The 26,324-nt window shown below is 43.5% G+C and overlaps 1 protein-coding gene across 1 annotated transcript in view; it reads left to right on the top strand.

Moving 5' to 3' along the window:
* itpr1b (inositol 1,4,5-trisphosphate receptor, type 1b) overlaps positions 1-26,324 on the top strand; it is a 490,770-nt gene that overhangs the window by 455,321 nt on the left and 9,125 nt on the right. Inside the window, exon 59 of the mRNA XM_078543785.1 lies at positions 10,848-11,009. Coding sequence (XP_078399911.1) covers positions 10,848-11,009 — 162 coding nt within the window. The remainder of the gene's footprint in view (positions 1-10,847; positions 11,010-26,324) is intronic.

The raw sequence follows: 26,324 nt of genomic DNA, 5'->3' as shown, positions 1-26,324 counted from the left end.
GACCCCAGCAACTTGGCAAGGGCCGTGTCCCTGACTCTCAGCCACTGCTCATAGATAACTAATGCATCTGGACCAGTTCACATAGTGTGCTTGGGTGTTTGAGTGCAAATCAAATGTTTGCCTGCCCCCTTCCTCATTAGCCAACCCCCATCTCCAACTCACTGAAACAAAAAGTATTTCTGAAAAATGTTGCCTGTTGTTTTATCTTGAATTTTATGATTTTTAAAAAATCCTTTAAAAGGTTAAAAAATAGTGTGAGAAGCACATGACTATCAGTTGGCCAGCATGCTCCTTAGCTTTATAAATCGCTGTTTTTTTTTACTGGCTGACTACATTGATCTCTCCCCTCACTAAGCTGCTTTTTGCAGTTGGTCTCCAAAGCTTTCAATTTCTTGCAGTTTTACTCTTGTCATTTTGTGACTAGTTTCTAGTTTGAGACACTGGGGGAGTGTGTGTGGGAGAAGGAGAAGGAGGAAAAGAGAAAACAAAAAGTGTTTTCAGTTTCTGTCATGGCTCTAGTTAACTTCACGTCTGTTGAGGAAGTTACACCCAACTTACCTTTGTGCTGCTGCTGTCTGAAGTCACCATCAGAACATTTTTTTAAAAACTACATTCGTTCTTGGTATGTGGAACATCGTTGGCAAGGTCTTAGCTCATTCCTAGTTGCCCTTGAGAAGGTGTAGATAGGCCGCCTTGATCCCTGGCTGAATTTTTGCCAACCCATGCACCCCCCCACCACCCACCCCCCACCCTTTCTTTCCCCAGGGTCGCTGTGGCATTTCATAGTGTTCAATGCTACCCTCCCTTTTAGCTAACTCAACACAGCGTGGGGCTAGATTGCAAAACCTTCTCACCTTTGAATGGCTTAGTACCACACTGGTGCCAGTGCCCTCCCAGCCATCTGGGAAGGCAATTTATATTTTTGTAAAACTGATTTTGTCAAGCTTTGCTCTGTGCACAACTTATCAAGAGGAAATTGGGCAGTGGGTGTGCTGATTGCATATAATTTCCAGGTGATAAACATACATTGGCAACGAAGTTGAACAAGACAAATCTTTAATGAAGCATGACTTGTTTTTTCAAAAATTATGATTTTAGAATGGCAAAATGGTCATCCTAAATGCAAAATTACCTTTCATTTGCCCCATCGCTTCCCCAAAAACCTGAATGTTCAATGTAGACACACTTGGAGTCATTCATTTCATCAATCTTTGATTACAGAGCATGCCACTTACCCACCCCCCACCCCCCCAATAAAGGAGAAACTAGTACTGTTGTGAACTGGAGCTCCATTTTAAGGTATACAAGACCAGTTCAGACCAGTACTGGTTTTTCCTTCAGTTTGATTAAACACATAATTGTGATGAACATGTATAATTTCACCACCACCCGCCCCCAATTTTGTGTGATGGACCTCTGTGTGGGGGAAGGCAGGTGCAACATTGCATAGCTGCTAAGCTCTTTATATTTCCTCCAAATAACTGTTGGGTTACGGGCAGTAAGCTGGACAGGAATTGCCTTGAAGAAAGCTCCTCTAGATTCTAGCTTTGTGCATCAGACAAGCTGAGCGACTGTGGCAGCTGCCAAGTAATCCCACGCTGTGGAGAGAAAAACAGACTGGTTAGCCCGCCCCCACATCTGTAAACATATGTTGTGTTCTGGGGATTTTTCCAACTTTTTTTTTCTACCACGCAGAAACTCACCCAAGCCTAGAATTGTGGTGAGCCAACTTCCTCCTGTGGCTTCTCTCTGGTCTTTTAGCGAAGTCATCTGCTGCCGGGAAAGGGGAGGTTTGTCTGCTGGCCCTTAATCACTCTGCCTAGGCTTGCAGGCATAGAGAGTAGGAGGGCTTAATCAGACAGTACACAATAACATTGGTATGTGGGAGTTCAAAAGGGTGTCTGCATCCTAGTGTGCCTGTCCTTAGAGTTTAATGTTTGAAAATGAGTTTGCACATGATCACAGCTGAATTACTGGTTTTGAGACGTTCCGGTCATATGACATGTTTGGCTTTTTTTAAACTATCATTGTGTTTAATTTTCATTCCTCCCTGAGGTTACTTATCTGCTAGTTAAAGGTATGCACCCTCCAATCTTTGAATGCTTAGTGCCATATGGGTTGATGACTTTACCTTCCCAACAATGGGGTAGTGGTAATTGTCACTAGTGATCCAGAGACTCAGGCTAATGTTCTGGGGACATGGGTTCAAATTCAATTAATTAACAATTCTGAATATTACTAGTCTCAGCCATGGAGACGACAACTGTTAATTGTCATGAATTCTGGTTTATTAATGTCCTTTAAGGAAGGAAATCTGCCATCCTTACCTGGTCTAACCCAGATATGATTCTAGATCCACAGCAATGAGCTTTACTCTTAACTGCCCTCTGAAATGGCCTAGCAAGCCACTCAGTTCAAGGGCAATTAGGGATGGGCAACAAACGCTGGCCTTGACAGTAAAGCCCGCATCCCATGAAAGGTTACATAATTTATCTCCTTGTTGTATCTTGCACCCCCCCATCCCACAAGTCCAGATTCCCGTTCTCAGGAGATATGCCCCCATTCCCCACTCTTCAAGTTTTTTTTTCTCTTTTTCCCCATGCCTGGAATGCAGTTGCTGCAAACCTTGTCCCTAGAAAGGGTGGAGGCTGTGTTTTCTGAGTTCCTTGGCATCCGATTGGTGTTGGATTGTACTGCCCTCCCACCACCACCGTATATAATGGCTGTCAACTTGATTTAGTTAGTGTCTTCACTCATGACACAAACCAGCTAATCTCTAAACAACTAAATCACGAGTAAATGACACTCAACCACATGAATGCAGAACTCATGCTGACGACTTGGTGTGACAAGAGCCCTTTAGTGGAGCTTTCACTTAATCCTCTTTACTGATGCATATCTCAATACCTTGAAGGTTCCCCAAAGCAAAACTATAAAATATGTTGCCTGGAAGCTTAGTTCAGTTTGCATCTCTGAATTGTGAGCAAAACTGTATTCATTTCTCAAGAGCAAATTACTGCATATGTTGGAAACCTGAAATTAAAAAGAGAAAATGCCGGAAACGCTCAGCACGTAAGGCAGCGTCTGTGGATGCAGGTGGCCATTATTGTTTCATTAGAACTGGAAGATATTAGAGATTAGCTGATTATAAGCAACTGCGGAGTCAGGGATAAGGGAGAGAGGGAAGAACAAAAGGGAAAGATCAGTGAAAGGGTAGAGTGATTAAATGACAAAAGTGATGATGGGGCATGACAATGACACAAGTAATAAAAGAAGGTTCCAGAGGAGATATAAACAGTTGAAGCATGTCCGAGAGAAAATTACAGCAGTGGCCAAGTTCTAAAGTCATTAAGCCCAATTCCAAAGACCATGAAACATTAACTAGCTCTCTCTTTCCACAGATGCTGCCTGATCTGCCGAGTGTTTCCAGCATTTTCTGTTTTTATTTCATTTTGCAAGCTGTTTTCTTCTGACCTTTTGGAGCCACCTTGGTTTGTACAGTGTAACTACTCACTGCCTTAATCATGGGGAGGACTGTTTTCATTATCGATAGATTAAAAATCCTGCTTGTTTCCAATATGGCTCACTGCTTCTCGCTGCTGCTGCCTCTGTCCGCAATGATATGAAGATTGCAATATGCGCTTTCTTATTCTATTCTTGTATCAGTGTTGAATGCTGGATTGAGCATTGCAACCGTACTCGACTCTGGCAATTTTTATTTCAGTACATTTCTCATGCTTTAACTTTCAATAGGAGGCATGAAATTTCACCTAAGTATTGTTTGTTTAAAATACATAATTTGCTAATATTGGGACACTTCTCCGGATGCCAGTAGTGGTGTAGCTGGAGACTGATGGAGTTTGAATGCTGAGGCCATTCCACAATTATGATATGGAGGAGCATCACTAAATTAATGATTTTGTATAATTATGTGAAACAAGTTGTATTGATTGAATTAAGTGATTCTGATCATGACAGTTGCTACTTACAGCCATTACATGGAAAACACTGATTTTGAGTCACATTCTGTGGTATGAACTTCTTTCTTGGTCCTCTGTCCTCAGATTGTTTAACAATGCCATTGAACAACCGATTGTATTGTGCTAGAAACTATTTGCATAGCTTCCTTTTGAGCCACAAGAAATGTTTCTGCATAATGGGGCGTTGTGAGTACGAGAGGTCACTGCTGGCTCTGTGCTTGAATGGTTTACTAAAGCATTTGTTTTGTATGGTAATGCTGGGAGCAGCGAAATATGAGAGTTATTTTTGAATGGGACATCAGCTTTGATTTTATTTTGTACATTTTCAATATTAATAGGTCCATTAACGATTAAAATCCTTTGCCAAGCATCTAACCCTAAATGCCTTTGAACTGTGGTTTGTTTCAGCTTATCTTATTTTTTTGTGTTTGCATTTTGAAAAGTGGGTGTGGGGATGAGTAGGGTTTTGCTCTCCAGTTATATTCTGCCTATTTCACAATGATGTTACGTGACTATGTTGGTTGTGGTTTGCAGCCTTGTCACAGAAATTTTGACTCAGATTTTTATTAAAGAATATCATTCATTCATTGCCACTGTAGCCTTAGGTGCCATTGGCATTGCCTAGCTTCTTCTTTGGGTTTCTTCAAGCCTCCCTCAATCCATGTCTCGCTGTTATCCACCCATCCAGTATTTTTATTCTCCCTCTTCTCTTTTTACCCTCAATTTCTCCTTCAATTGTTCCCAGGCCTATGGCCTCCTATGATGCAGCCACATCTCTCTGGTAACTCTTCCTGTACCATCCTCACTATCTTCTGTCCCATAGCATGGGTGACAGAAGACACCCCTGCCTGACTTCTTTCTCAAACTGATATTGGTTTGTATGCACATCACCAACTCTGATGACTCCTGAAGCGTTTCCATACAGCTCTTGTATTAGCCACGAAAGATGTTTGGGTGTACCAAAGTCTATCAGTATCTTCCATAGAGCATTAGGCTGAACAGTGTTGAAAACTTTGGTATAATCTATGAACATGAGCTAAAGCTGGGCTTCCTGCTTATTTTCACATTTCTGCATGAGAATGCTGAGCACAAGTCAGTTGTACCCTTTTCAGAAATGAAACCAAACTGCCCCTCTGCCACTTTTCTGTTCACAAATGGGCAGCTGTCTGCCCGACAATGTCAAGTGTTACTTTAGATGCATGACTGATGGGACTTGGCATACGATGTTTTGGACATTCCTTGTACCTGCTATCCTGGGCACTGTGACCATCTCAGATACAGTGCACTCACAAGCCCATTCATCTGTCGTCCATATCTCATCAAGAACCTCCTTTGTTGCATCAACTACTGTTTCACCTCCTGCTTTCAGTGCTTCCGCTGGTTTCTGATCTTGATCTTCTGCCTTTCCACTCTGGATGTTCTTCAGAGTTTAAGTAAGGAATATAAAAGAGGTGAAATTTGCCTTAGGCAGTAGCGATAACACATCAAAGCAGTTTTCACACTGCGCTTGTCTTTCTTGTGCATTGAAGTTGATAGGAAAGGTTGGGCGGAGTGCATTATTATCTGTTCAGCAAAGCAGATTTTGCCCCTGTGATGACCACAGCAATTGTACTTGCTAACCGGCGCTCAGTTGTCAGAATCTGTGGTGTGCTACAGTGGACAAGCACACGGTTGATGCCCACTCACTACCAGACAGAATTTGTTCTGCAATGTTTTAAAGCCACTTAATGTTATGTGCACAGCACAAGCACAAAATGCTTTCATATTTACTTTGCTAAAGCAATGGAGTAGGTTGACATTGACATTTGATCAACAAGGTGGTTTAGGGTAATGGGGAACAAGCAGGAAAGTATAAGGTTGCAATCAGATCAGCCATGATCTTATTGAATGGCGGAGAGCTCATCAAATGGCCTACTCCTATTTCTTATGAGCACATTCTGTGGTACCCAGTACCTCTATGAAACCTTCCAACAACCTGGCGAGGACTTGTCACTCCAGGGTTGCGATGATAGGAATGTTTTTCTTCTCTATTTCTGCAAACCTCTACATTCCAGTACCAAATATTTCTCTTGTTGCAAACAGCGGTTACCATTGAGCACCTAGGCGAAGCATTCTGGCCTGGAACATATTGGCCTGTCGTGTTTTGGGATTTTATCTTCACGTTTTCTGTAAAAAGAATTTAGAAGGAAAGGTTGTCCTTAAAGATTGCATTTTGAAACGGCAAAGTGGAGTTGAGACACAACCAGTTCAGCCATGATCTTATCGAATGGCGAAGCAGGCTCAAAGGACTGAGAGGCCTACTCCAGCTCCCAAGTCCTATGTAAAACAAAGTATATTCACACAATATTCTTTTGTTTTTAAAAAAAAGCACAAGGCAATACAGTAATTAGTATGTTAACCTGTCTTGGTAATCAGTAAACACTTCACCCCCATTGTGTTGTAAGGTTCCCAGTGCCAGGCACTTGACAGAAATTTTTTGGCATGGTATCTCCCCCCAGTTTGTGAACACAGGTATACACACGCATGGCAGTGTTTAATGGAGGCAGTGAGGGTCTCGACAGCCGACAAGAGCCCCTCATCTTTTAGGTAAGGCCCACCAAATCAAGTGCCACTCAGGCACTTACTGGTCAGCAGTGGGGGTTCCCTGGGGTCAAGGGCCCCGGGAGCAGAAGTTCCACCTGTTGAGCACTGCCAGCCAATCGGAGGCCAGCAACTCTGCTGCATGGCAATGCCACTGAGGCAGTGGCTGCTGCTGGCGAAACACCCACCCGAGGCCCAGTATTGTGGCTGGATCCCAGGCTACAGGTAAGTGATGGCAGGAGGTGGAGTTACGGGGAAGGGAGAGGGAACGGCAGCAAGGCTTGGCGGGGAGGGGGTGGGGGGAGTTGCCCCCCTTCCCGCTGCTGGTCCCGTGATCATGCACTGAATGTTGCCTTTGAACATGGGACCCTGAGCCCACAAGCAACCTTGCACTGTTTGTTCGAGATGCTCTCAGCATGGTGAGCCACCCATTGCCACTGGGTTGACACTAGTGGGGGCAGGATGAGGTCCTTAAGCAGGCGTTAATTGCCCACTTAAGGGCCTCAGTTGGCTGTGGGGCAGGAAGGCCTTCCAAGGGCCGCCTTGCTATAGGTTGGGGGCAGAAAGGTGTCAGAGTGCCGACCTGCCAATATCCTGCCTGATTAAATGGCCCCGCTGCCACCATTTTGCCATGGGAAAGGGCATTAAATTCTGCCCATGGTCAGTAATGTTTTTTAAAATAGGAAGCTGCAAGGACATTTGAGTCCAGCAAAGGTGGTGAGAATGTGGACAGTGGTTGGATGTTATAAGTCAAGCACGACTGCTCAATGTGGAGAACTGTAGCATGGTGGCTTTTTTGTATGATTCATTCATACAAGTTTATTGACTGAATTAAGTATGCCAGTTTTAACTATTGCTTCTTACTTCACAGGCAGCATGTGGAATAAGGCAGCTTTCACATTCGTTCCTGGTCTTGCTTTACCAAGTATTTTCTCAGGCTTTTTTAAAAAACATTTACAGGATGTGGGCACTGCTGGCCAGGCCAGCATTTATTGCCCATCACTAATTGCCCTTGAGAAGGGAATGGTGAGCTGCCTTCTTGAACCGCTGCAGTCCCTGTGGTGTCGATACACCCACAGTGCTGTTAGGAAGGGAGTTCCAGGATTTTGACCCAACGCCAGTGAAGGAACGGCGATATATTTCCAAGTCAGGATGGTGAGTGGCATGGAGGGAAACTTCCAGGTGGTGCTGTTCCCATCTATCTGCTGCCATTGTCCTTCTAGATAGTAGCAGTTGTGGGTTTGGAACGTGCGGCCTAAGGAGCTTTGGTAAGTTTCTGCAGTGTATCTTGTAGATGGTACACACTGCTGTCACCGTTCATCAGTGGTTGAGGGAGTGAATGTTTGTGGAAGGGGTGCCAATCAAGCGAGTTGCTATGTCCTGGATGGCGTTGAGCTTCTTGAGTGTTGTTGGAGCTACACTCATCCAGGCAAGTGGAGAGTATTCCTGACACTCCTGACTTGTGCCTTGTAGATGGTGGACGGCCTTTGGGGAGTCAGGAGGTGAGTTACTTGCCACAGGATTCCTAGCCTCTGACCTGCTCTTGTAGCCACAGTATTTATATGGCTAGTCCTGTTCAGTTTGCTGTCAATGGTAACCCCAAGAATTTAGCCTTTGAAAAATTGAGAAACACTACTGTGAGTTGATTTGGAAAACATTATACCTTTGTCTGTCAAAGGGGAAAGTATCATTGAATCCCTTGAGTTACATCATTATTGACCATGGCAATTGGGCAGAGAGAGTCGATCCTGACATGTAAGGGGCCAATTTTTTCACCAGTCAAAACGTATGAAAATTGACTTTTGTAAGAGAGATCAAAGTTCATTGCAAGTGATCCTTGAAATTTGAAGGCAAATGCAATTAAACTGGGGGCTCTTCAACAAACCCCAGTCAAATGCGTTGCTGGAGGCGCTCTGTACCTGAGAGTGGTCACATCTGTTGGAATTTCTTGGCACAGGCCATATGGCTTGCTCTGGGATTGGGATGCAGAAAATGGCCTGTAGCTCTACTACTACCACCAACAATGAGGCACCAACGATGTTCATTATTAATTGCCCACTTAAGGGCCTCAGTTGTCTGCAGGGCAGGAAGGTGGCGGGGTCCCGACCTGCCAAGCTCTTGCCTGACTGTTCAGGGAGGGGAGGGGATAAAAAGACATGCCAGATGCTTGAACCTTTAGTGTGCGGAACCCCCAGGCACCATTGCTGGCTTTTAAAGGTGCATTCATTTCAGGTGTCAGACTGATGCACTTAGAAGTGAAGTGACCCAGGAAACCCCCACCACCCCCTGCACTCACAAACCCGGGCCACATCCCAGTGTCCAACATGAAGCTGCTCCTACTTGAGGCTTCGATCCAGCCTCACCTATTGTAGAAACTCAGGAGCCCGAAACCTTTTGCTGGCACAACAGAAAATGAAATCTAGCCTATAATCTTAAAGGCCAGTTGGAATCTGCTTTTAAATTCCACTCCGTACTCCAAGACTGCTGCTTCTGCTTGTGTAATGACAATAAAACCAGACCTGAGTTGGAGCAATCGCACGATATTCAGGAAGTGTGAACCCACTGTGTAGGCTCAGGTGAATAGTGGTCAGTTGGACACAGTATCAGAGGGTGACGATTAATATTTACTGCACTGAAGGGGTCTAAAGGTTAAGGGACTGGAAAGAGTCCTGCCAATTTCTTATTGGTGCTGGTGTGCTACAGTTTACTCAGGGAGTCTGAGTTGCTGTGGCAGTATGCACCTTTACATGTTGTAGTCTGGAGCATTTGGATAGTGATGGTAGAGGCTCTAACTTTCTTTCCAACACATGGCTGACCAGGAATCTTCCCCCATTCTTGCTGCCTGCCATTGGCATGTGTTGGAAGGATTTGCAGGTTGATAATCAACCTGTTTTGGCCGCCTTATGAATACAATTTCTTTGGCCATCAAATCCTGGGGTGGGACTCGAACCCGGAGCTCCTGGTTCAGATCGAGGCAGGGACGCTACCCACTACACCACAAGGCCTCCTTGTATATCTTACTAAGGGCAGCAAAATTATAAAACCTGCACATTGTAGTGATTGTTTAAAATTTACATTGAGAATCCTCTCCCTAGTCTGTTTCCTCGGAAACGGAATCAAATTATCAGAATGTAGTTGAATTTGATGCCAGTTTGTTGCTCAATATATATGCCACACAAATGCAAATGTGTTATAATATATGGGAGCTTTTAAGGTGACTGTCTAGCTGAAACTATGAACTGTATACAAATGTAAATGACTTGATCCAAATTCATTCGTCCATTCTTTCTTTATCTTTCTCTCTCCTCTCCCTCATCTCTCCTTTCTCTTTATCCCTTCCCCTCTCATGTATGGATTTGCAATCTGTAAGAACTAGTTGATTAAAGCGGTTGAAAGATTCAATGAATGAATGTCAAAACAATTTTTCATTGAGTTGTATTGTACTGTGTGCATTGTGTGCTCAAGTCTGAATTACCGTGTCCCTACACAATTTAAATGAATGGTATTTTCAAACAAGCCTCAGGAGCTAAAAGAGTTAAAGATTCAGGAGAAAACTGCTCTCAGCAGAATTTAAATCCCTACTTCATCTTCCAAAGTGTGCCCTATGTTTTTTTGGCAAAGAGAGTATACTGCAGGAGGTTTAACTGGTGTCACACAGCACGTTACAATTTGCTGACTTTTCCACATTTTGTTTTGGAAAAAGCAAGACAGGTTGTAGATTACTGAATATCCAGGGTGGTGATTGGCTGAACATGTTGTAGGTTTTCTTTTCCATTCAGATTCCTAATTATGTAATCTGTGTCCTCTCTGTAATTTTGTATAAAGACCAGGAACATTTGTGTTCAAAAGAGGAGTTTGTTTTTTAAAATTCATTTTCAGGATGTGGGCGAAGCCAGCATTTATTGCCCATGCCTAGTTGTCCTTGACAAGGGTGGTGGCAAGCTGCCTTCCTGAGCTGCCACAGTCCCATGTGGTGCAGTTACTCCTACAGTGCCGTCTGCTGGGGTGTTCCACAATTTTGACCCAGCAACAATTGAGGAAAGGCATTACATGTCAAGTCAGGATGGAGTTTAACTTGGGAGGTGAAGGCCTTGTCCTTCTAGGTGGTTGAGGTCACGGGTTTGTGAGAAAAAAAATGTTCTGTAATGTACCTGCGCTTTGCAGGGTCCAAATGCTGTAAAATGTGAAGACCTTGTTGCAAAGCCTTGCTCTTCCCCAACCCATCCTTTCATTTGAAAGCCATCATACTGAGACTAATCAACTTTTTAATCTTCCCTTCTGTTTCAGGAGCGGAATCTGGACTGGTTTCCACGTATGCGTGCCATGTCTCTGGTTAGCAGTGATGCTGAAGGAGAACAAAACGAGTTGAGAAATCTACAGGAGAAGCTGGAGTCTACAATGAAGCTGGTTACAAACCTGTCTGGCCAACTGTCGGAGCTGAAGGAACAGGTAAGCAATAAGGTGTCTTCTAACTGTAAATGCTCAGCAGTAAATAACATACCAACAAGAATGATGAAACACGTGATGCTGGCGGTGGGATGTGCTGAGATCCAACAGAGAACCTCAAGCATGGAAAGAGCCAGTGAATGGATTATTGATGTGAACAAGTATTGGTGTCTGTGTGCCTGTAGTCACAATCGCCACTTCTGTGGTACGGCAGTGAATTATGCAGCACAGGGGAAGGTCATTCAACCCATCGTGTGTGCCAGCTCTTTGAACGAGCTATCCAATTATACTATTCCCCTGCTTTTTCCCCTATCGCTGCAAAATCGCTCCCTTCATGTATCGATCCCAATTCCCTTTTGAAAGTTACCTGTCAGTCCACTTCTGCCAGCCTTTTTTCATTATCTGTGGGGTTTTTTCCCCAATTACCTTAAATTTGTGTCCTCTGATTATGAACATTCCTACCTATTTTCCTATATAAGTATCCAAGTCTTTCCATGTAACAGATGCCTGTCCTGCCTGCTACCATTCTAATCGTTCTAGTGCACCCTCACCAAACACTTGGCACAGTTCCTAAAGTTTCCTCCTTCAAATCCTTCATCTTCTAAATGCTACGTCCTAAATAGCTGAATTGAAAACTGAACTCAGTGGTCTAGCAGCTGTTCAGGCTGCATTTGGGTGTCTGTACCTATAATTTGCCATGGCTTATCATCAGCAATTATCTACCTGGCAACCTCCTGCTGCTAACTGAGCTATTGGAGATGCATTGAGTGGATATGAAACTGCTCTCTCTCGCTTGCGCTTACACTCTCTCCCTTTCGCGCAAGACAAAAAAGGGTGGAGTGGAGAGTGGCTGAGTGTTACGTGAATCCTTGTGGTCCAAATCAAATTAGCCTGGAAATCAGTGATGCACAGTCTGTGGGGACACAGTGTGAACTGAAAAAACTGCTTAACTTAATTAAAACCACGCGAGTAAATATGGCATAGTCTAAAGCTGTGTGCATAAATTTACCAAAATGAGCTATTGCAGTTTTCTGCAGTCCAGTTTTGAAAATGTGGCAATAAGAAAAGGCAGAACCTTGTTTTGTGTTTTTCACATCCTCGGAATATGAACAAATGAATTAGGCGCAGGAGTAGGCCACTCGACCCTTCGAGCCTGCTCCGCCGTTCAATAAGATCGTGGCTGATCTGATTGTAACCTCAACTCCACATTCTTGCTTACCCTCAATAAACTTTCACTCCCTGTTAATTAAGAATCTATTTAGCCGTGCCTTAAAAATATTCAAAGACTCTGCTTCCGCCGCCTTTTCAGGAAGAGTTCCAAAGACACTCAACTCTCAAAAAAAATTTCTCCTCATTTCTGTCTTAAATGAGCGACCTCTTATTTTTAAACAGTGACCCCTAGTCTTAGATTCTCCCACAAGAGGAAACATCCTCTCCACACCTAGCCTATCAAGACCCCTCAGGATCTTAAAGATTTTAATCAAGTCACCTCTTACTCTTCTAAATTCTAGTGGATGCAAGCCTAACCTGTCCAACTTCTCCTCATAAGACAACTGCGCATTCATGGTATTAGTCTAGTAAACTTTCTCTGAACTGCTTCTCATGTATTTACTCCTTCCTTAAATAAGGGGACTAATACTGTACACAGTACTCCAGATTTGGTCTCACCAGTGCCCTGTACAACTGAAGCATAACGTCCCTACTTTTGTAATCAATTCCCCTCTTAATAAACAATAACATTCTATTAGCTTTCCTAGTTAGTTACTGTACTTGCATACTAGCCTTTTGTGATTCATGCACTAGGACACCCAGATATCTCCGAATCTGAGCTCTGCAATCTCTCACCATTTAGATAAGATTTTTTTATTCTTCCTGCCAAAATGGACAATTTCACATTTTCCCAAATTATACTCCATTTGCCAGATCTTTGCTCACTCAATTAACCTATCTCTGTTCTTTTGTAGCCTCCTTGTGTCCTCTTCACAATTTACTTTCCTACCTATCTTTGTGTCATCAGCCAATTTTGCAATCATGCCTTCGGTTCTTTCATCAAAGTCATTTATATAAATTGTAAAAAGTTGAGGCCCCAGCACTGATCCCTGTGGCACATCACTCATTACATCCTGTAAACCAGAAAAAGCCCCATTTATGCCAACTCTGTTTCCTGTTAGCCAGCCAATCTTCTATCCATGCCAATATATTACCCCCTACACCATGAGCCTTTATTTTCTGCAATAACTTTTGATGTGGCACCTTATCAAATGCCTTCTGGAAATCGAAGGACAGTACATCCACCGGTTCCCCTTTAGTAACAGCACATGTGACTCCTTCAAAGAAATCCAATAAATTGGTTAAATATGATTTCCCTCTGACAAAACCATATTGCTTCTGCCTGATTGCCTTTTTTCTAAGTGCCCTGCTATAACATCTTTAATAATAGCTTCTAACATTTTCCCTATGACAAATGTTAGGCTAATAGGCCTGTAATTTCCTGCATTCTGTCTCCCTCCCTTTTTGAATAAAGGAGTTATATTTGCTATTTTCCAATTTAATGGAACCTTCCCCAAATCTAGGGAATTTTGGAAAATTAAAACCAATGCATCTACTATCTGACTAGCCACTTCTTTTAAGACCTTAGGATGAAGTCCATCCAGACCCAGGGATTTGTCAGCCCACAGCTCCAGCAATTTGCTCAATACCATTTCTCTGTTGATTGTAATTTTCCTGCGTTCCTCCCTCCCTTCCATATCCTGATTTACAGCTATTTCTGGGATATTATTTTTATCCTTTATTGTAAAGACCGATGAAAAATACCTATTCAATTCATCCGCCATCTCCCTAATCTCCATTATCCAGAGGTAATGGATACCAAAGTACTTCACAGCTGAAGATTTGCTGCTGTTACTAGCCAATCACAGCAGTCAGTTTGCACAAATGAGATTAATGACTCTTGATTCAGAAATAATGCTGAACAGGACACCAGGGGAATTGCCTGCTTTTCCTCAAATAGTGCACTGGGGTCTTTTCTGTCCACCTAAATAGCCTGGGCTTCACATCTCATTGATAGCTGGGACCTCTTACAATGCAGCACTCCATCAACACTGTCCCAAAATCTCTATGGGCTGGATTTTATGGCCCTCTCACCCCTGCCAGCGTGTTTCCAGGCTTGAGGGACTCATAAAATTCAGCGCATGGCCTTCACATCACCTTCCTGTCCACTTTTGAACTGTCTTCCACTTTATGGTGGATGGGGCAAGCATCGGACTGTCCACTTAAGTGCCTCATTCAGCCTCCGCTGCTATTTTACCCTTGACAGGAGGAGGCCCACATCAAGTGAATAGCTTGGCAGCTTTTACTTTGCCAAGAGAGGCTGCGGGAATCCTGTGCCCATCCTCCAAAGGTCATACCCACCCTTTACCCCTGCACTCCCAGACCTCTCAAACCCTGACCCCCCCACCCAATCCCCTCACCCCCCTCACTGGGGACTACCAGTCAGGCCCCGCTGATACCCTGGACCGATCTTGAAGTCCGGCTCCATAATCTCCTCTTGTTTGGTGACTGGCTGTAGTACCAGCAGTGGCCGCCATTCAAACTTAGCGCTGCTGGGACTACAGAGCTGCTGGTGGCCAATCAGATTGGCCGGCAACTCTAAGGCGTGACTTCCTCCCCTGGGGGCAGAAATCTTGACTTTAGGCAATTAATGCTGCTGCTAGCATAAAACGGCTGTAGTGTAGCCTACTTTTTTGGTGGGCATGCACTATTCCCACTTTTTAGTCGAGGAGGGGTGTGCAGGGAACACAGCACCCCATAAAATCCAGCCTTACCTGCTCCGATCCTGCAGTGGCCTTGAACCAATGACCTTCTGAGAGACCAGCTGATACTAAGCTAATAAGGGCTGAATATGTTTTCCCAGTAATTGCTCAGCCAAGAAGTGCAGAAGTTCATCAGGCTGAAATTTCTACTTAGCAAAGGCAATTAACACTGAGACTCACTTTGTGTTCAGTTCAGCATTGTTGCTCCCATGATACCTGATGTGAAGATAATTCTATTATAAGTAATTTCTGTTCTGGTAACCCTGTTCAGTTTTACTCTTTTTTAGTATGTACAAAACAAAATCCACTTGAATGGAAAGGGGAAGTATCTTCAAAGTGCTAATCTTCGCAAGGCTAAAAATGGCTTTGTTCTTTCATTCACCTGCCACATAATCCAGACAAAACCAAGGCAACTTGTACTTCACGTGATCCGTTAACGGGGACAGAACTCCATATCAGTTCCCTTTATTTTCCACCCAGACATACTTCCCCAAACGTAATTTTACTTTCATTGTGTACTGTCTGGTACTAATCCTTTGAAACTGGGCATCCTGTTTCTGCCTCCCAAGCCCAGCGATGTTGCACTGAAAGGACAGTGGAGTATAGATAGAATGGGGAGCAACATACCTTCAAATTATAATTACTTACTTTTAAAAAAAAAACACTGCATATGACTGGTGACCATTTGATGCCTCTCCTAATGTCCAGTGGTTTGACTTTTCTTCGTTTTGACTTCACAAGATCTATCCAATTCCACCCCTCCCCTAACTGTGTCACCCCTCCCCTAACTGTGTTCTGAATTCCCTCCATTGCCCTTCTGTCCTGTCACCAGCATGTACAGTATTTCATGGTCGCTGTACCCGAGGAGAAAGTTATTGGTCTTTTCCAATCACTTTATGAGCTGCCCCATCAGAAACTGCCTTGTTGCTTCTCACTGGTTACCCAGTGCATCACGGCCAATAATGAAACCAGTAACTTGGGCTTTGATATGATTTCTGGAACTAAGAAGCCCTTACCAAAGGGACTGTCTTTACCTGAAGGGCAACAGCACCAATGTTCTTGCAAGGAGGAGGTTGGGGAAAGTGCAACTTAAACTAATATGGCAACAGGATGTGGGAAATCTAGGGCATGAGAGAGGGAGAGCAGGATTAAAAAAGCTATTGATATGGAATCCAAAGGTTCAACTGAATTAAATAGTGAGCAAATATTTATCAGAGGATAAAGGGAAAGAAAGAGACCACAATGTGGAAAAAAAAATCCTTGTCAAAGGAGATAGTTGTTTAACCAAAATAAGAAATAGCAAAATCAGGAAAAGGAAAATAAAGTTCCAAAAAATTGGAGCCAGGATTGAGTGGTATATGTGTAAAAGCACAAAACATCCAAAAAAAAAGAGAAATTGGAGTGTTAGAAGCATTAATAATGGAGAAAAATAATCTCATAACCATAACAAAGACATGAACAGAATTGAGAAATTCATATTCTCAGGAGATACAGGGAGGTGGGAAGGATAATATCATTACATTAGAATGTAAGGATGTCCTGGAGTTTTATCAAGACTGAATCCATTTAGTTAGAGTCAGGAAAGAGGAAGGGAAATGGCATGCATTATGGGCCACACGACACAGATGAACTCAGGGTTAAGAACGAGAGGGCAATAATGATAACCAGAACTGCGAGATTGTACCCAGTAGGAAAGGATAAACTGGCTGGGGGTCTCTCCTCTTGCAAAGAGAAGACCTGAGGGTGTCCTAATAGAGATCTTTAAAATTATAAATAGCTTTTGGTAGATTAGACACAATGTTTTTACTTGTGGGGAAGAACAAAATTAAAGTCCATCAATATAAGATCTTCATCAAAAAATCAGAGGAAGAATTCAGAGGAAATTTCTTCAGTAAGAGAGTAATGAGAACGTGGAACTCGGCACCCAGAGAGAGGGTGAGGTGAATAGCGTTGATGCATTTAAGGGGAGACTAGATAAGTATACGAGAGAGAAGGGAATAGCTGTCAGAGTTAGGTGAGAAAGGATGGGAGGAGGCTCAAGTGGAACATAAACACTGACATAGACTGTCTGGTAGTCTGTTCCTATGTTGTATAGCCAATGTATTAACTGATTTTGACAACTTCCAGTAATCCTGAAATAAAGGCAATCCATATTGTCCAAGTCAGAAATTCACCTGAGTCTGCTTCCTAGATCAGCAAGTTTCTGGCCCAACAGGGAAAGAAAGCATCGCTGGATTTCGTTCTAAGAAATTAATGCAGCAAATAACTGATATGGCAATAGGAGAACTTCTGGGAAATGGTGAGCAGGTTCAGCTTAGCAATTGAGAAGGATAGGTCAAAGATATAGGTGGCGAAAAGATTAAGTTTGATGAGCTAAAGAGGGAGCTGGCCTAAATTAACTGGCCAGAGAAGTTAGCAAACTAGTTGCCATTTATCAATGGGAAATTGTCATTTATGAGATGCACAGACTCACAATAAATATACTTTCATGCAAAGACAAAATAGGAATGTGGGTGAGTAGAGAGGTTAAAAACTAAACTGAAACTTGAAAGAGAGGCACATAGTAACATGAACTTACAGTTAACAGTGTTGAAGAAAACCATGAGGAACATAGAACGAGTAAAAATGGAGATGAGAAAAAATAAAAGTGAATGTGAAAAAGGCTAAAAGCTAAAGATCATGTAAAAGGAAACCTTTTATAACTATGTGAACAGTAAAAGAATAACTAGAAGTGGTAGGACAACTTAGGGATGAGACAGCCAGTCTGATTGTTAAGGACAAAGGTGTGTTGGAAATATTCAATAAATATTTTGCACCAGTTTTTGTGAATGATAATGGAAGTGAGAATGTAGATGTACATGGGGAAGATATGGAACAATTGTCAGAAAGAACTTGAAAAGGAATTGGTTACTAGGACTGAAAGCAGCTAAGTCACCAGATTCTGATGGCAGCTATAAGAAGACAGAGGGGGCGCTAGAGGCTCCGGCCACCATTTTAAAACTTGTTAACTCTGCAAGTTGTGCTGAGGGATTGGAGAGTTTTCAATCTAACCTTCAGTATAAAAACAGAAAACATTAGGGAAATTATGGATCAGTTAGTCATTTATGGGAAAAATCTTAGAGTCTATTATTCAAGATGGAATTAGTGAGAATTTAGAAATTAAAGTTAATCAAGGACACACAGCATGGATTTGTTAAAGGCAAGTCATACTTGACAAACTTGAAGAGGTGATTAATTTGATAGATAAAGGAAATACATTAGGTAATGTCCTCTCTCAGCATGACCACATTTGCCATCCAAACCCTGCCATGTCTGCCCATGCCCTCCTTTTGCCTGTTAGCCAGCCAACCAACCCAGACTGCTGCTGTCCATGTTGAGATGGTGCAGTCTGAGGTTAGGAAGAAAGGGGAAGTCTAGGTTGTCCCTCCCTTCCTCATCCTCCTCTTCCTCAGTTTCTCACTGTTTGGCTGGTGGCAAGGGCTGCCCTTCATAATGGTAAGGATGTGCAGCCTGCAGCATACCACCACAAATCTGGAGACTCACTCAGCTGAGTACTGCAGGGCTCTTCAGAAGCAATCCAGGCAGCAGAATTGTCACTTCACCATGCAAATGGTCACAGAGTAGATCGAGAGAAATGCAAGGGTCAAGCAATAAAGGGCATGAATTGACCAAAGGGCTGGTTGACCAAAGGAGCAACAGTGACAGGTGGAAAATCTTTGTTATGCAGCATTTGGTTAGAATCTGGAATGCTCTGCCTGAGACTGTATTGGAGGCAGATTCAACCGTGTCTTTTAAAAAGTGATTGGATAAGCACATGAAGAGTAATAAATTGCAAGGCCAGGGGTAAAAGGCCCTGGAAGTGGGATTAGCAGAGTTGCTCTTGGAGAGAGCTGGCACGGACATGATGAGCTAAATGGCCTCCTCCTGTGCTGCAACCATTCTGTGATTGTGTGTGGCAGCTTTGCTCTCATTGTATGCATGTTGTGCACACGTGTGTGAGGTGTGAACTGGAGTCACAAGTCATGTCATCAGCGGATAACCTTTGAAACCGCCCTCTGGTTTGTTGTGGTGGCTGATGTACAGCTGGCACAGTGAACTGCAACACACTGAAGGCACCATGACTGCTCCCAGGATACTAGGCATTGACCTGTATGATGTGTTGTCTAATGTCACACACCAGCTGGATACTGAAGGAGTGGAATCCCTTTTGGTTCCCTTTGCAGGATCTTCACATCAATGTGCGTGCAGTCAATTACACCCTACTGCCTATCGAAGCCTCATACTCGCTATACTTGCTTTGACGCTGGCAATTGAAAATGAAATATAGTCAGTCTTCTTTGAATACACAGCCTCCGTGACTTCACTAATGCAACAGTGGGTGGCAAATTGAAAGATGTTGTACATATCCCCACCCTGGAAGGAGCCAGACTCCTAAAAATTGAACGCCATGGTCATCTTCACTACCATTGGCAATGCAGAACTTGCCCTGCCCTGGGATTCCAGTTGGCAGATTTCAGTGAGGATGTCCTTGTTGAAGCACAACCATCTCTCACATTTCTCCTACCTAAGCCTCAATGAAGGACATCGCTCTGTAAACACTATGGCCTCCTGTTGAGAACTCTTCTCTTCCCCCCCCCCCCCCCCCCCCCCTCCTTCCCCCCTTTTCCAGCAGCATGTCCTACTCTGTGTACCCTGTGCTCATTCTCTGTCACGCTATATTCCAAAGGGAATGCCAACTACTGCACCAATGTGTGGGAGCAACTGGTTTGTACAGATGCTTCAAAGCCAGCAATAACATTAACACCTGCCACAACACTGCCATTTCTAGACTCTTGAAACTTGAAACAACTATAGAAAGTATCAGATTGTAGCAACAGCCAAAAGAAATCAAGCAGCAATTAACCTGTAAGTAGATGATCCCTTTTAATATCGCGGGTGGGAGGGGTCCTTCCTGCTGCTGAGGGGACACTTAGCTGTGCAAGGTTATGTGAGAGTATCAACTGGAGAGTGAGGGGGAAACGGTGGCATAGTGGTAATGTCACTAGACTGGTAATCCAGAAACCGAGGCTCATGCTCTAGGGACATGGGTTCAAATCCCACCATGGCAGCTGGTGGAGTTTGAATTCAATTAATAAAATCTGGAATTGAAAGCTTGCCTCAGTAATGGTGACCATGAAACCCCATCTGGTTCACTGATGTCCTGTCGGGAAGGAAATCTGCCATCCTTGCCTGGTCTGGCCTACATGTGGCTCCAGACCCACAGCAATATGGTCGACTCTTAACTGCCCTTTGGAATGGTTTAGCAAGTCACTCAATTCAAGGGCAATTAGGGGTGGACAACAAATGATGGTCTTGCCAGCAAAGCCCACATCTCATAAAATAATTTTTAAAAGCTTGAAGATGTCAGTACAGGTGTCAAATCACCCTGACACCTTGATCTGCTTGCTCTGCATACTTCCAGAAGATGTTCACTGTGCATGCATTAACTCTTGCAGCAAGATGACGTTGTGGACGTCATTTTGCCAATCTAAGGGCACTCATAGTACACAAACTAAGGACATTACCGAGCACAATTTCTCACCAAGGATGTTTTCATTGCAACTGAGAGCTGACCTTCTGGAAGTCTTAGAGGTTATGATGAGTTTAGTTGAGGTAAATAATAAAAGGTTGTTCCGGATGATTGCCGAGATGGTAACAAAAGGGCATAGCTTGGGCTTATAAGTGGCAAGTAAAATTTGTGCCATACAAGTGCCAGGCATCAACCATCATCGAGAGAATCCAACCATTGTGCCTTGGCATTCAAAGGCATTACCATCATTGACTCCCCCGCTATCAACATCCTGGGGATTACCATTGACCAGAAACTGAACTGGACCAGTCATATAAATACTGTGGCCACAAGAGCAGGTCAGAGGCTGCGAATTATGTGATGAGTAATTCACACCTGACTCCCCAAAGCCTGTCCATCATCTTCAAGGCACAAGTCAGGAGTGTGATGAATACTCTCCACTTGCCTGGATAACTGCAGCTCCCACAACACCAAGAAGTTTGATACCATCCTGGACAAAGCACCCCTTGATTGGCACCCCATCCACAAACATTCACTCCCTTCACCACCGACACACAGTGGCAGCAGTGTGTACTGCAACAACTCGTCTTCTTAAACAGCACCTTCCAAACAACGTGACCTCTACCACCTAGAAGGATAAGGTAGCAGATGCATGGGAACACCACCACCTGCAAGTACCCCTCCAAGTAACACACCATCCTGACTTGGAAATATATTGCCGTTCGTTCATTGTCGCTGGGTCAAAATCCTGGAACTCCCTTCCAAAAAAACAGTGTTTAAGCACCTACGCCACGTGGACTGCAGCTGCTCAAGAAGGCAGCTCACAAAGTCCAGGGCAATTAGGGATGGGAAATAAATATTGGCATTGCCAGCAATGCCCACATCCCATGAAAGAATAAGAAGCAAAGCCAGAAAAAAAGTGAAATGTTAGAAAAATACTTTAAACACAGGGTGATCAGATTATTGAATTTTATCTAATTGTTAAAATAAGTACATCAGTTATTTTAAAAAGCTATTGTAAGATCGCTTTCTGAAACAGAGGAATATTAAAGAGTGCAGAGTGTGAGCAGAATCGTAAAATTAGACAAGATGGTTTAAAAAAAAGCCACTAGACAGATTTAGTGAGTGACTGGCAGGGGACTGTTTTTAGATTTGGAATGACTGTGTAGTGTAGTAGGTTGTCTGGTTACCAGACTCTGCCAGTTCTCGCAGCTTGTTGATGTATTTTTGTTATTCCATGAGGATATTCCTGTATAAAGTCCTTGTGGTCTTCCCTCAGCTGGCATTCATTCCATTGCCTTCTAAGGATGCTAGTCTTCAGCTGTGTGGCACCCAGGCCTGCTCCAGCACAACTTTCTAACCATAACATGTGAGACCACCTGTCCTTCTACATACCTAATACCTGGCATCCTCCTTACACAAGCACAGAAGCATATACAGTCTAGATAAAAGCAAAAAACTGCGGATGCTGGAAATCCAAAACAAAAACAAAAACAAAAATACCTGGAAAAACTCAGCAGGTCTGGCAGCATCTGCGGAGAGGAACACAGTTAACGTTTCGAGTCCGAATGACCCTTCAACAGAACTAAGTAAAAATAGAAGAGAGGTGAAATATAAGCTGGTTTAAGGGGGGGTGGGACAAGTAGAGCTGGATAGAGGGCCAGTGATAGATGGAGATAACCAAAAGATGTCACAGACAAAAGGACAAAGAGGTGTTGAAGGTGGTGATATTATCTAAGGAATGTGCTAATTAAGGGTAGAAAGCAGGACAAGCAAGGTACAGATAGCCCTAGTGAGGGTGGGGTGGGGTGAAGGAATCAAAAAAGGCTAAAAGGCAGAGATAAAACAATGGATGGAAATGCATTTAAAAATAATGGAAGTAGTTGGGAAAAGAAAAATCTATATAAATTATTGGAAAACAAAAAAAAAGGCGGGGGGGGGAATCGGAAAGGAGGTGGAGATGGAGGAGAGAGTTCATGATCTAAAATTGTTGAACTCAATATTCAGTCCGGAAGGCTGTAAAGTGCCTAGTCGGAAGATGTTCCTCCAGTTTGCGTTGAGCTTCACTGGAACAATGCAGCAAGCCAAGGACGGACATGTGGGCATGAGAGCAGGGTGGAGTGTTGAAATGGCAAGTGACAGGGAGGTCTGGGTCATGCTTGCGGACAGACCGAAGGTGTTCTACAAAGCGGTCACCCAGTCTGCGTTTGGTCTCTCCAATGTAGAGGAAACCGCATTGGGAGCAACGAATGCAGTAGACTAAATTGGGGGAAGTGCAAGTGAAATGCTGCTTCACTTGAAAGGAGTGTTTGGGCCCTTGGACGGTGAGGAGAGGGGAAGTAAAGGGGCAGGTGTTGCACCTTCTGCGGTTGCATGGGAAGGTGCCGTGGGAGGGGATTGAGGTGTAGGGGGTGATGGAGGAATGGACCAGGGTGTCACGGAGGGAACGATCCCTGCGGAATGCTGCCGGGGGGGTGAAGGGAAGATGTGTTTGGTGGTGGCATCATGCTGGAGTTGGCGGAAATGGCGGAGGATGATCCTTTGAATGGTGGGGTGAGGACAAGGGGTCCCTATCATGTTTCTGGGAGGGAGAAGAAGGTGTGAGGGTGGATGCGCAGGAGATGGGCCGGACACAGTTGAGGGCTCTGTCAGCCTTTTTTGATTCCTTCACCCCACCCCACCCTCACTAGGGCTATCTGTACCTTGTTTGTCCTGCTTTCTACCCTTAATTAGCACATTCCTTAGATAATATCACCACCTTCAATACCTCTTTGTCCTTTTGTCTGTGACATTTTTTGGTTATCTCCACCTATCACTGGCCCTCTATCCAGCTATACTTGTCGTCCCCCCCACCCCCAACCAGCTTATATTTCACCTCTCTTCTTTTTTAGCTTAGTTCTGTTGAAGAGTCATTCGGACTCGAAACGTTAACTGTGTTCCTCTCTGCAGAGGCTGCCAGACCTGCTGAGTTTTTCCAGGTAGTTTTCCAGGTATACAGTCTATCCTCCTAAACATTCAAGTCCAACTCTTCAGGCCACACAGAAGTGACAACTGCTTGTTAGCCTCTTGACATTCTCCTTTTTCACCACCTCTGATGGACCTTTCCTCCTCAAATGGTTTCCATGATGTGTTTAAAAACATTCCTTCAGTGAATGAGGATTGAGACTTGCTGAAAATCAAGGCTCTACCCTCATTGGCTTCCAGTTGTCTAGATAAATGTCTCTTTCAGATAGAACAGTGAGAGAATAACAAACAAACATGAACAGGAGTTTCATTCATTTTATCTGTGCTTTTAAAAGGCTAGATTTGAAAGGTGTGCACCAGCTCTAATGGAAACAAACTTAACTTATTGGTAACTGGTGAAGTTGTTCTGTAATTCAGTGCCAGTCTCTGAACTCCTTGAGGGTGAAAATGGTCTTGGGTGATGATGGATTGGCAGCCCATTGATGATAATGGGTGTGGGGTAAAATGGGCAATCAATTCCCAAGACCAGTTTCACTCACCGCAACCCTCGAGTCACTTGTGTCCTTCGCTACAAGGAAGAGTGCAGTTTCACATTCAGTACTATTCACATGACACAGGGGACCCAAGGAATAGCTGGCTTTACATCTTAGTTCCAAATAAATTATATTATAGGTTCCTGCATTCATTTATAGATTGTTTTTGTTCAATCCTTGCAACAAGTCCTCATTCCAAGAGACCAAAAAAAGTGAAAGTATTGCTGGGGGAACAGCTACAGTGATGCACCAGGAGTGTCGTGGGACCTTTGTTTGGTGTATTCCACTCTTCCCCCATTCTGATTATCCAGCTAAGATCCTAAAGCTGCAACATAAGCATGGCCACAGATACTGACTGCTCCGTAGCGTGGTGTATTATATTCGTGAGTTACCCTTTTTGATTTCCTCCCTTCCCTCGTTTTTTTATATTTAAAGAAATTGATGACAGCAGAATCTGTAATACACACAACCTGTGGCAAGACAGGCGTTCATAAATAAAACGTGTGGCAGCTCGTGTGTATTGGTGAATCAGACAACAACCTTAAAGATGGATGTGACTCATTTCTCAACCTGCGAGAACTGAAAATAAATGGCATTTACAGTAAGCTTGAGCCTTGAATGTGTAACTTGAAACTCAGGATCTCCTGCCTAATCTGTCTCATGCAGTAAAATCACAGCTTTTCTGGGTGGGGGCAGCAGTTGCTAATTCCTTGAACATCCCACAGCACCAAGTGAAGTCTACAGAAAAGATAACACCTCAGTGGGCCCACTTTGTTTTTGTAAGTCATTTTACCGATGTCAAGGTTGTAGGAAGGCGAGAAGAACAACCTTCCCATTCTGAGTGAAGTGCGTTCCGTTTGCAGTAGGCTTAAGGTTTAGTTGTTGAGGTGGAGATTTTTTTTTGGAATTGAGCATTGCTATGCTTTTGCAAGACAGGGCCTTTGTTACAACTATTAAGATGCATCCTACCTATGGTTGATGGGTTTTAAATGTCATGCAATACTGAGAGTAAAATACATAACCACATTGGTAGCAGGCTTCTTAATTCTCAAGCTTATAGGGTTGTTTCACCTATCGGGCAGGGGAGTTGAAAGTAGCTTGCAGAGGGTACAGTTGAGAGTGATGGTGGTGGAGTATTGATGTGTACAAGTCAGGTCTGTGTACCCCATTCGAAATACTGTTCCAGGCTATGCTCCTTCAAGAATGTTCTGCTACACCAGGCAGGTGTGCCCTCCACCCCACTTTGAGTACTTAGATTGAAAATGATGGGAGTTCCATGATTGCTATGGTCAGATCATCGGAAACGGTGACAGATTACAAAAGTCATGAGATGAATCGAGCTTGGGGTATTTTTCTCGAAAATAAGATGGCACAGAGAAAGGTTAACATTTTTTTCTCGCCATCGCTGTGAATGTCGCTGAAAACAAGCGAGACGCGGCTGGTCTGCAGTTCCAGTAAACCAGGTTATTGCGGAAATGTAGGAGGAGCTCTTGTTCTTAGATAGAAGGAAAATAAGGTCCTTTGCAGCAGCATTGTCACTGTGCACGAGTGTAAAATCTTAGACCGTGGTGTTTATGCTTTCAGTTTTGAAGAAAAGAATGATGGAATTGTGCTAGTGGTTTTGTTGCATGTTAGTCTGAGACATGGGTTAAAATTCAAGATCTGACTGATACTCCACCATAGATTTTAAATACGTTTTCATTCTTAACCAGGCATGCGATGGAATTGTCTTCAAGCTTCAGGTAGGGTACTTGATGAACCCAGTTCGAGTTTTAATAAGTTAAAGACCAATTCCTCCATCAACTCCAAAATATGTAGTGGTGCAATTTAAGTAAATTAATTTACATTTCACATTAATGTAAATTCCTGTGTCTGTCAGTCCTGGTGGCCATATTTGGAGCAGGCCTATTTGGTCATGGCCTAGTCTGTTCCTCTCTTCCATGTGCTGGGCAGGGGGCTATAAAAACAGGACTACTAAAGGCTAGTTTTTTTTGGTTGATGTTAAAATCTTCCTATCCTGTACATTTTCTTTTCCCTTTGCTAAAACAGATGATCTGTACATGAAAAACACAAATGAGAAGCAAAAATAGATGGGACTTGTTTGACTATAGTTCATAAATAATTCTGGAATAAAATTGCAGCATGCAAGTCTGTTCCAGTTTCAGTCCAAGAATAAAACAGAATTTTCATTGGACTCAGTTTAAAAGCAAATCTGAAATGTGAAGCTCAGCGGAGTAAGAATGCACCCCTGCCTCTGTACCTCCACCCTCTCCCAGAGCCCCCCTCGAGTAGCAACCCTCAATTTCTTTTTAATGCCAGGTAACCTGCCTGTGGAGACACCTCCCACACTGACAGCTCAGCCTGAGTATATAGATGAGACCTGAGGTCAATTTCTATCAGTTCTTGGGCCTCTTAGTTTGGTCTTATGATTGTGTGGTAC

The sequence above is a fragment of the Cetorhinus maximus genome, chromosome 6 (assembly GCF_964194155.1).
Source record: "Cetorhinus maximus chromosome 6, sCetMax3.hap1.1, whole genome shotgun sequence".
Classification (NCBI taxonomy): Eukaryota; Metazoa; Chordata; class Chondrichthyes; order Lamniformes; family Cetorhinidae; genus Cetorhinus; species Cetorhinus maximus.
This window is presented reverse-complemented; position numbering and strand designations above follow the sequence as displayed.